At 41.8% G+C, this 12,201-nt stretch overlaps 1 protein-coding gene across 2 annotated transcripts in view; it reads left to right on the top strand.

Annotated features, from left to right (window-relative positions):
- RFX4 (regulatory factor X4) overlaps positions 1-12,201 on the top strand; it is a 170,251-nt gene that overhangs the window by 50,443 nt on the left and 107,607 nt on the right. For both annotated transcript variants that reach the window (XM_047786475.1, XM_047786474.1), the window contains exon 3: positions 6,648-6,708. In XM_047786475.1, coding sequence (XP_047642431.1) covers positions 6,648-6,708 — 61 coding nt within the window. The remainder of the gene's footprint in view (positions 1-6,647; positions 6,709-12,201) is intronic.

Below are 12,201 nucleotides of genomic sequence, written 5' to 3'. Positions count from 1 at the left end.
TGTGCTTAACCTGTGGCGTCCCCATCTATGCAGTCATGTTTATTTGCCCCTGTTAAGCTTCTGGAGCAGAGGCGGCCTCCCTTGCCTGCTTCCTGTGGTAGATCCCAGCTGAAGAGAATCGCTCCAAGGCCTCCCAGCCAACCGGGCAGAGCAGCGCAGGGCAGCCTTTGCTAAGAGGCTCCTGCAGCTGATGTTTTCAAGCTCTTAGCTCTGAGTTCACCTCACTCTGTCCTCCTAAGTCCTCCCCTTCAAGGTAGGCGTCATTATTACCCCCAGTTTGGAGAGCAGAGACTGTCTTAAAGCTTCACAGGATTACTAGGTGTCACATAGCACCTCTCCATCACCCTCGGCCCACTCCACCACTCGACCAGGACCTGTGCTGCAGCCACCTGGCTTCTAGGAAGGTGGCCTGGTCTTTTATCTGTCCCACACCTTCTCCTCCCTCCTTCGGACTGCATCCCATCTGGTTCCCATCCCTGGCCCAGTCCAGGGCTCAGCGCACTCTCAGTGCCTCCCAGGAGGCCTCTCTGATAGCTTCTGCTTTTTCATGCAGTCTGGGTTGACGGAATCCTCTTTTCCTAACCTGCATTTGTCATTCCTTACTGAACTTGACCTCTCTCTACTATTTGACTTTCTTGTTCCCCAACCAGACTCAAGGACAAGAGCGTAATTCCTTTTCCCCAGTGTCTAGCTGGCGTACATTAGGTATTCAATGAATATTTGTGGAATTAAAATAATCCATTCAGTAGCCCTTTAAAATGACCATTTTTACAAGTGAAGAAAATGAAGCTCAGAGGTCGAGGGGTTGTCTCAGTCATGGCCAGTAAGGTTTTTAATTGATTTTAGAACATAGATCTTTGGACGTGTAGCCCAGATTGACTGATGTGCTAAAATTAAAAAAAAAAAAAAAACAAGAGAAACAAATACTAGCAATTTTAGGGGGAACAAAAACATAAATTATGTGTCAGCATAAGCTAGGCAGAGATATATTTAGGTTGTTTATACATTTTTTTTCCTTGTTTAAAAGAATGCAATTCATCATTTTTTTAAATATAGCTTTTCTTTCTTTTCAATTATTTACTTAGTATGATAGCTAGGAGTTATGGGGCAAAGTGAAAGGATATTTCAGATAGCTCTCAACATCATTGCAAAATTATTTACAAAACCATTGTACCACTTAAAACTACCTTGAGAGAAGTATGAGACTTTCAGTTTTACCATTTAGACACCATCATTGGGGATTATTATTATTTAAAATTTGTGTTGCTCTTAGAGATATAAAACTGTTCATTTCTTTGTGAACAACTGAGGTTGAATATTGTTCTTTGAGTCTATTTACCTACATTCTTGTGAGATCCATATATTCATGCTCTTCATGTTCCTTTTTTGTGATTATATATATATATATATATATATATTTTTTTTTTTTTTTTTTGGCCACCCCAATATGTATGAAAGTTCCCAGGCCGGGACTAGATCCAAGCTTCGTTGCAGCTGCGGCAATGCCAAATCCTTAACCCCTGCACTGGGCCAGGGATTGAACCTGCGTCCCAGCATGGCAGAGATACCACCCAAATCCCTTGTGCCACAGCAGGAACTCCTATGCTATATAAATATATATTTCATATATATATCACATTTGTGAAAGGAAGACTCAACTATTTACCTAAGTGCCAAGTAGAAGACACTGGCTGGATGAAAGACAAAGATGACTAAGATATCATCTCTGCTTTCTTCTTTTTTTTAAAAAAATTGAAGTAATTGACATAAAATTCTATACTATTTTCAAGTGTAAAACATGATGATTCAAAATCCGTGTATATTGCAAAATGATTACCATAGGAATCTACTAACATCTGTCACCATGCATAATTGCAGATTTTTTTTTTCTTGGGATGAGAACTTTGAAGATTTACTCTCTTAGCAATTTTAAAATATGCAGTACAGTATTGTTAACTGTAGTCACCATGCTGTACATGACATCCCCCTGACTTATTTATTTGATAATTGGAAGTGCATGCTTTTTGACTCCCTTCACCCATCCCCTACCCCCACCCCTGGCAACCACCAATCTGTATCGGTTCTCTTTATCCGTGAACTTCTTTTTGTTTCACGTGTAAGTGAAATCGTATGGTATTCTCTGACTTATCTCACTTAGCTTAATGTCCTCAAGGTCCATCATTATTGTTGCAAATGACAAGATTTCATTCTTTTTTTATGGCTGAATTATATATACATATATAAAATATTTTCTTTAGCCATTCATCTATCCATGGATGCGTAGGTTGTTTCCATATATTGGTTATTGTAAATAATGCTGCAGTGAACATGGGATGCAGAGATCTTTTCTTATTAGTGTTTTCATTTTCTTCAGATAAATGCCCAGAAGTGGAATTTCTATATCATATGGTAGTTCTATTTTGAAGTTTTTGATGAGCTTCCATACTGTTTTCCATAGGTGCTACGCCAATTTACATTCCCACTGATAGTTCATGAGAGTTCTCTTTTTTCCACATCCTCACCAGCACTTGTTATTTCTTGTCTTTTTGATAATAGCCATTCTAAAAAGTATAAGGTCTCATTGTGGTTTTGATTTGCATTTCCCTGATGATTAGTGATGAGTATCTTTTCATGTACCTATTGGCCATCTATATGTCTTCTTTGGAAAAATGGCTATTCAGATCTGCCCATTTTTAAATTGGATTGTTTGGGGTTTGGGGGGGGTTGTTGTTGTTGTTGTTGTTTTGCTATTGAGTTGTATGAGTTCTTTATATATTTTGAATATTAACCCCTCATCAGATACATGATTTGCAAATCGTTTCTCCCATTCAGTAAGTTGCCTTTTTGTTGTTGTTGATGATTTCCTTTGCTGTACAAATGATTTTTAGTTTGATGTAATCTGACATTTATCTTTGCTTTTGATATCAAATCCAAAAAAATCATTACCAAGACCAATGCCAAGGAGCTTATTGCTTATCCTTTTCTTCTTCTCGGACTTTTATGATTTCAGGTTTTACATTCAAGTCTTTAATCGGTTTTAAGTTAATTTTTGTGTATGGTGTAAGATAATGGTCCAGTTTAATTATTTTGCATGTTGTTGTCCAGTTTTCTCAGCACCATTTATTGAAAAGACAGTCCTTTCCCCATTGTATATTCTTGGCTCCTTTGTCATAAATTAATTGGCTGTGTGTGAGTTTAATTTCTGGGCTCTCTATTCTGTTCCATGGATCTGTGTGTCTATTTTTATGCCAATACCATACTGTTTTGATTATTATAGCTTTGTAATACAATTTGAAACCAGGCATCCTTGCCTTTTTAAATAGAATATTCTTAAGTAGGATATTCAAATCAGAGAGATGAATATGGATATGTATAAAAATAATGATCCAGATGGCTAAACTGTTCAACTGAAAGATAAGTAATGGTATGTAGAGAAACAGAGTTAGAATTAATGATTCCTGATTTGGAGGGTATCAGACTTCAAAGAGATGGTGTTGTATATTCTAAACTGGAAAGGATTACAAACATTTGGAAGTAACTCCACATTGACAAAGCAACATAAACAGGTGTTGAGCCCATGATGTGTTGGGCATTTTGTCCCTGAGAACATTTTGTGTTACTGTTGGTATCAGGATGGTTTTAGTGGAGTGACTACCCAATGAAAAGAGGTTTCATTACCTCAGAAAATTGTATTATCTCACAAAACAAAGAGGTAACAATTTTTAGGCTTGGCTAATCAGAGGCATGGCGTGACATTTAGAATCCCCAAGTTTTCCCCCTTTACTTCTATGCCTTCCTTGGTATTGACTTCATCCTGAGGCTGCTCTTCTCCCAATTGAAAGTTTGCCACCTCAGTCCAGTTACCATGGCTACCCACAGCCATGTTCAAAAGCAGGACAGATCAGGATGTGTCTTCTTTTTCTTTCTCCCTCCCTCCCTCCCTCTTTCCCTCCATCCCTCCCTACCCCCCTTCCTTCCTTAAAAAAAAAAAAAAAAAGATTTTTTTTCCTCACAGTTTTGGGCCAGAAATTCAAAATCAAGTCCTTCATTCCTTTTTGACAGGGAAAAATAACTTTCCCAGAAGCATCCAGAAAGCTTCTTCTTAATCTGATAGGCCAGCACCATATCCCATACTCCACCTAATCCTCTGGGGCTAGAAGACAAAAAATTACCATGATAGACTTTAATTAATTAGCATTCACTTCTCTCGGATTTGAGAGGGGATAACTCTCCCTGAACACACAGTCCCCTTTAAATTAAGATTCTATTAATAAGGAAGAAGGTGAATATGTACAGTTGTTGAATAAACAACAACAACATCACATTTTTTGAGCATTTTAGTCAGATTTATACCAATGCTGATAAATTTTCAAGAAAATATTTTCTAAACTCAACTTCATTAAGCTAATTCACTTAAAAATATTTTCATGCAGTATACTTCATTTTCTTCCACTTCCATTTTTGTTTTTTTTAAATTATTTCATGACTACAAATTCTTTCCCATATAAATCTTAACCCAGTGCACCACAGTGGGAAGTCCATTTTCTATATAAATCTTATACCACAAATTTATTTCATTGACTGTTTTACATGTACTTATTAACTTTTGTTGATTATATTTGTAGATTTTGACATTATTTTCTTTTGAGACTATTATCTGTACCAGTTCTCTTGGGTAAAATTTTGTGGGTCGGGAAATTTTATTTTATGATGACTATTTGTACCAGTAACCTTCAGTAGGAATTGGATGAGGCTAATAAAATGTAGTTCTCAGTTAATCCATGATAAAATTGTGAGTAGTTTTTAGATATGCAAAGATTGATCTGTTATTCAAGATTGCTGTGTTGCAGAGATCAGCAGACTAGAACTCCATAGACTAAACCTGGCTTGATGCCTGTTTTCATAGGGGTGTAAACCAAGAATTTTTTTTTTGTTTTTTGGTCTTTTTGCTATTTCTTTAGGCTGCTCCCGCGGCATATGGAGGTTCCCAGGCTAGGGGTTGAATCGGAGCTGTAGCCGCCGGCCTACACCAGAGCCACAGCAACTTGGGATCCGAGCCGCGTCTGCAACCTACACCACAGCTCATGGCAACGCCGGATCGTTAACCCACTGAGCAAGGGCAGGGACCGAACCCGCAACCTCATGGTTCCTAGTCGGATTTGTTGACCACTGGGCCATGATGGGAACTCCCAAGAATTTTTTTTATAGATGAATGTTGGTAATCTTTTGGATGAAAAGGAGTGTGACCTTTGCACCTCAGTTAAGAAAAATGTTACCTGCTCCCCCCAAATTAATTTCTTTTTTTATTAATAGACCCATTAATTGAACTATGTTCAATTAATATTATTATATTTGGAGGAGTTCCCATTTGGCTCAGCAGAAACAAATCTGCCTAGCATCCATGAGGATGCAGGTTCAATCCCTGGCCTCGCTCAGTGGGCTAAGGATCTGGTGTTGCCGTGAGCTGTGGTGTAGGTCGCAGACATGGCTTGGATCCTGCGTTGCTGTGGCTGTGGTGTAGGCCAGCGGCTATAGCTCTGATTGGACCCCTAGCCCGGAAACCTCCATATGCCGCAGGTACGGCCCTAAAAAGAAAAAAAAAAAAAGAAGAGAGAAAAAAACCCTATTATATTTCTAATTTTGTCAATGAGAGTTTTGTAGAAATTGTCTTCTCTCTTGTTATGTAAATAACATAATATTTTTTATTTTACCTCTTGGCCCCCAAATCCTAAAATATTCACTATCTGACCCTTTATAGAAGAAGTTTGCCAACCCCTGCTCTCTTATATTGCTAATCTGACTCTTCTGAACCCTTACTCTCCCTGCCCTACACTGTCTGTTCCATTAGAGTTACAAAGAGCAAATGGCGCGTGAGGTCAGTATGTTCTTAGGGTCAGACTCATCCAGTCAAATGTGCAGCTTTAGTGGTGAAGATAGCAAGGTGGATGAGTACAGTCGTATTGTTCAGTGATGAAGACAGAGAGCTCTGCCAACTGTAATGTTATTATGTCATATAAAAAATATAAATTGGGAGTTCCTGTCGTGACTGGGAACCATGAGGTTGCGGGTTCGGTCCCTGCCCTCGCTCAGTGGGTCAAGGGCCCGGCATTGCTCCGATTCGACCCCTAGCCTGGGAACCTCCATATGCCGTGGGAGCGGCCCTAGAAAAAAAGACAAAAAAAAATCTATCTATCTATCAATAAATTTGGAGTTCCCGTCATGGCGCAGTGGTTAACGAATCCGACTAGGAACCATGAGATTGTGGGTTCGATCCCTGGCCTTGCTCCGTGGGTCAAGGATCCGACATTGCCGTGAGCTGTGGTGTAGGCCGGTGGCTACAGCTCCAATTTGATCTCTAGCCTGGGAACTTCCATATGCTGTGGGAGTGGCCCTAGAAAAGGCAAAAAGACAAATATATATATATATATATATAAATATATATAAATTGATGTAAGTTTTCTGCAAAAGTCAGTTTCTCCTTTTTTTCTTAAAGTGTGGTAAGTCTAGACCATGTTGGAAAAGCCAAAATATCGTTGCTTTCAAAGCATCAACGTTTGAGGGCAAAGTAGTCTTTTGAAACCTGGGAGATCTGGAGGGCCTTGGATGTTTTCCCACAGAAGTTCATTCCTTTTCCTTTCATTTGACAGATGAGGAAAAAGAAAATAATAGAGCATCCAAGCCCCACTCGACGCCTGCTACTCTGCAATGGTAAGTCTGTTTTAAGCAAGTCCTCTCTTGCTGGGAAGCTCGTATGTCCTCCTGCCTATAGGACAGCCTATCACTTGTGTATTTTAACATTGTTGTAATAACTTGACATCCACTGGGGGCTGTGCAGTCAATTTAATTTGCAGGTATGTATAAAATACTCAACTTCGATATAGCCTGGAGATTTGAATTTTCATGTTTATTTTATTTGGGAGCAGTTTTTTTTTTCGTCATTAAAATGCTGGCAAGGACTGGATTCCACATGGATGTTATTAATTTTAATAGTCTCCCTTATTTTAATTAACAGCATTGCTACAAATTATAGAAACATAATTTCTATATGTTTTCTCTATAGGGTCTGTTCATCCTGACCCATGAACCCTTAACAAATTAATAATGAATTACCGCTATGCTATACCTATTTTACATTAATCACATTAATGTGAATTATCCACTAGAGTGACTCTCTTTAATATTTGGAGCTCCTGGACTTGATAGTATTACATCAAGTTTAAGTAGTTACACTCACGTTTGATATTTACAGATAAATTCTCATGTTTAAATAGTTACACTCCTGTTTGATATTTAAGTAGTTACACTCCTGTTTGATATTTACAGATAATGTGTAAGTAAAGCTCTTAGAGGAGAATGTATGTTTTTGTTTGTTTGTCTTTTCTAGAGCCACTCCTGCAGCATATGGAGGTTCCCAGCCTAGGGGTCGAATCGGAGCTGTAGCGACCAGCCTACGCCAGAGCCACAGCAATGTGGGATCTGAGCTGCATCTGTGACCTACACCACAACTCACGGCAACGCCGGATCCTTAACCCACTGAGCAAGGCCAGGGATCGAACCCACAACCTCATAGCTCCTACTCGGATTTGTATCCGCTGCACCACGATGGGAACTCCAGAGGAGAATTTATGTTATAGCTTTGAACACCAAGGCTGTCTATGCCTGAGACTCACCCCTTAGAGGATCTGGTCAATTAAGGCCATTACTCCCCTAGCAGTACAGCAGCAAAGCTGAAAGAAGTAAGGGACAAAGGGGAAAGAGAGAGAAGTGGGGAGGTGAAAGGAACAAATCTCCATGCCACCTACATGCTAGGCAGTTTGTGTACTTGCCTCATTTCATCCTCACAATCCTATGAGGTTGGTACTGTTGTGCCCATTTCACAGATGAGGAAAATAAAGCCTAGACAGTGAAATCATTTGCCTGAATATACACACAGCCGTGAAGTGGCAGAGGCAGGAGCTTGGCTGGGTCACTTTAACTGCAAAGCCTATGCTTTGGAAGAAAGGAAAGAGAAACATCAGGAAGGATGGAGAAGAGACCAGATCAGAAAAGGAAACAGACGGGCTTTAATGAGTAAATTGTATTAGAGTTTCTTGACTAATCCATCCACAGGTGAGAGGAAAACAACATTGGGAAAAAGCCTTCAGGAATGTTAACTCAATCTCCTCTAACAAGAGTCTCAGTCGTCAACTTATTTTACTACAAGGACAGCAAAGGTTGTTTTCAAGAGTGCCATTTCCAGTGTTTTGGCCTTTTTTCCATCCATTTGTCCCTACATTCTTTTTGTCATTGCATTTGCTCCTTTTCACTTTATTTAAAATTCTACTCCACTTCCTTGGTCAGTCTCCCCCTGCACCCTTTCCCCTAACTTATGGCCACACGAATTCCCTTAATGCCAGCATATTGAATGTAAAGGACTGGAAATGGGAGTGAGAGTTTCTAAGAAATGCCAGGAATCAACAGACATTCTTGCTTTAATAATCTGAACATGTTGTACATTTCAGAATAAACCATTTGAAAGGGACTAGAAGAAAATCACCTTGTTCATGTCTGTTTTCCCGTGATTCTCTGATGTCTGCCTGGCAATGGCAAGGCTGCAGATAGTGAAATCTCTTAAATCTAGTTAACTCCTAGCTCTGCTTTTCCAGCCCTGTAACAGTGGGCCAGGTGCTTCACGTCTCTGTGCCTCCGTCTACTCACCTGTAAAATGGGGATAGCAGTCGTATTTATTTCACAGGGTATTCATGAAAAGGAAGTGAGTCAGTATTTACAGAGGGCTTGGACAGTGTCTGGTGTAGAGGGAGGCGCTGGGTGAATCCTAGCAGCCGTGGACGGCTCAGCAGACCTCTTCCTTCTGAGTTCCGCAGACATCCTGGGGTAGGACTTCTCTCCTTCCTGACCTGTGCATAATTCTACACCAAATATCTGTTTTTCTAAATGAAGGGTCACATAGATCATTCCAGAAGAAATTTCACCCTCTCGTTCACAAAGTCAGGCAGTGGATTTGCTTTTATGAAGAAATTTGTTTTCAGAGCCAAATCAGATCTGGAAATTTATAAATTTTAGTCTTATTATTATTAATCCAGAGCCATCAAGTTGTTCAAACACCAAACTGTCCTCCCGTCCCCTTTAAGCTGTGTTTCTAAGGTAGAATTTCAGTCATTAACGAATTTAAGAATGGTCTTTTTGAGCACCCCATGTTCGCTAGGTCCTGTTCCTAGACTCTGGGAATGCAGTGGGGGATAAGGTAAACTAAGAATAGGGGCTCTGAGGGGGGACGTTGGATAATAATTAAAAAAATATCGTATTAATGGTAAATAAGCAAGGAATGTGTTGGATAGGGATACGGGCTGTGCAGAGCATTGGAATTGCCTGGAAACATCTCCGAGGCTATTTTAGGTTGAATGGTAGGGGAAGCTTCCCCGAGGAAGTGACATCTAAGTGGACGTTTGTATGACAGGAAGTCCTCCTGACACCATGACAGTGTCAAGGTCAGGGAAACCTTTGCAGAGGGAACATCGCAGGTCAGACTCTCACAGAGGCACACTCTGAACAGGATGTGCACACTGCTGGTTTGTTAGCCAGTGCAGGGCACCCAGGGTCGACACTGTGAGGGTGCGAGGGAAGGGGCAGAGGGCGTGTTGGCTGCAAGGAGGCTACGACAGAGGCATCAGCGATCCCTCGGGGAGTTCTGAAGCCAGGATGGCCCTGGAGAAGATCCAGGCCTTTTTTTCCCCCACCTTGCCCATCACTGGAGGTAGGCTGCCCCCAGGGAGGGGGTGTAACTTTGGGTGAGGCAGTTCCCTTCGTGTTGTGCTGAGGATGGCTCCCCAGGGTCAGCAGTCAACCTCAGCAATCAACCTCTCAGCAGTGGGGAAGGGTCGCCTTCGTCCTGAAAGTTGACCTGGGCACACCCACAGCATCTGCCACTCTCTCCAGGATGGGAGCAGGCAGGGCTTGTTCAAAGCACTGCAGAAGGTGCCCATGTGGTTGGAGTACAGCCAACAAGGAAGAGACCAATGCAGATGAGGTGGGGCAGGAGGCAGCGGAGTCTGTAGAGAGCAGGGAAGAAAAAGTAGGACATTTCTCTAAACTTAGGAACAGAGTCACACTTAAAATCATGGTGGAGGCCATGTGACCTCCTCTCTCAAGTACGTTGATTCCGTTCTTTTAGACTAGAGTTTCAGTATAAAATATTTGTCTCTCCAATGGAACGGAACATACCCTCCATCTTACAGGGGAAAGTGACATAATTTATACTATGTCCACTTTTTGCTCTGGCTGCCAGGGAGTTCAGAGCTAAATCTGATCTTTATATTCTTTTCAACCTCTTTCTTTTGTCTAATTTTCTTCTTTCTATTTTTAGTTTGTTAGCTTTTTAGAAAAAGGCAAGTTGCAAATAAATTCAACACATACACATTTTAATTTGATGTAATTTGCACAAAATACATTTCCTTATTTAAAAATGAAAACATTGTAGATAAGAATAAAGTCCATTCTTCACGTATTTCCTTTCTCCTTCTCCAGAGCAAGGCTCTTGCAAATGAGACGTACATATGTATATGTATGTGTTTGTGGGTATATGCATATATATATGTATTTACCGTCCCTTTCCTAAGCATTTTACGTACTGATAGAAGTTTCTCAACTGTGGTTTTTTATTTAGTATTTTCTCCTTATTAAAAAGGATGCAGGCATATAACACTAAAAATATTGTTCCATGACCTGTCACACTGTCTTGAGCCACAGCTTGCCTGCTTCCCCAGTGGAATATCCTGAAGCTATACCCATATTAGTCCACAAAGGCAACTTCATTTTAACTGCTGCATAGTATTTCATGTAAGACAGTAGCAGAATTCATTTCGCCATTTCCCTCTTGATGTCCATTTAGGTTGTATCCAGATCTCTTCCTCACCATTACCAGTGGAGCCCCAAAGCACATCTTCATGTGTCCCCTGGCACACACACCTGCTGAAGTGCTTCTTCTCTATGGGGGTCAGGCAGTGGGAGTGCTGGGTGCGCAGAAGAAGTTAATGGGATGGCAAAATTGCCCCGTCTTCATGGCCTTACCATTTTATATCTTGACCCACAGTATAAAATGCTTTTAAAAAATAGGAAGCTAGGAGTTCCTGTTGTGGCTCAGTGGTTAACGAATCCGACTACAAACCATGAGTTGCGGGTTCGATCCCTGACCTTGCCAGTGGGTTAAGGATCTGGCGTTGCCGTGAGCTGTGGTGTAGGTCACAGACTTGGCTCGGATCCTGCGTTGCTGTGGCTCTGGCTTAGGCTGGTGGCTACAGCTCTGATTAGACCCCTGGCCTGGGAATGTCCATGTGCTGCGGGAGCGGCCCAGGAAATGGCAAAAAGACAAAAAAAAAAAAAAAGAATAGGAAGCTAGCTCCACAGTGCAGCATTTCATTATCTGAGCTTTTTTTTTTTTTTTTGTCTTTTTGCCATTTCCTGGGCCGCTCCCGCAGCACATGGACCAGGGGTTCCCAGGCCAGCACAGTTCCCAGGCCAGGGGTCTAATCGGAGCTGTAGCCGCCAGCCTACGCCAGAGCCACAGCAACACGGGATCCGAGATGTGTCTGCAACCTACACCACAGCTCATGGCAACGCCAGATCGTTAATCCACTGAGCAAGGGCAGGGACGGAACCCGCAACCTCATGGTTCCTAGTCGGATTCGTTAACCACTGCGCCACGATGGGAACTCCTATCTGAGCATCTATATTCTTCATGTTGTCTCCTCTCTGCAGGGCGAGCGTGCAGCTCCTTAGGACAGTGAGGTGGGCAGGCCCAGGAAAGGACAGCAGCCTCACTGCCAAGGTGGTAGCCGTCGGCCCAAGAGTGCCCAGCTCTCCCAGGACACTTGGCTTGTTTCTGGAATTGGGTTAGGAGCTATGTGCCTTTCTACCTTCCCCCTGCCCCCTCCACCTTGCCTCGAGCCCCTTCCCCACCACCCTAGAGACCATCCCCGCTCTAAGAACAAATAATACAGCAGCCAAGCAGCCGAAAATAAGCAGGGCCACGTGATCTGGAGGCAGCTCCCAGCAGAAAACAGGCAAATATTGTCAAATGCCTTCTGCCAAACACTTTCCAGCATCCTCGGTCATGAGGTTAGTAAAGCCCAACCCTCTGGGGCTGGTGAGCCCTGCTGGAATCCTGGCCACACAATAACCTCTATTCACAAAGAGGATCTGGGC

Source organism: Phacochoerus africanus, chromosome 7, assembly GCF_016906955.1.
Source record: "Phacochoerus africanus isolate WHEZ1 chromosome 7, ROS_Pafr_v1, whole genome shotgun sequence".
Taxonomy (NCBI): domain Eukaryota; kingdom Metazoa; phylum Chordata; class Mammalia; order Artiodactyla; family Suidae; genus Phacochoerus; species Phacochoerus africanus.
Note: the sequence above shows the minus strand (reverse complement) of the source record. Positions and strands in the feature narration are given on the sequence as shown.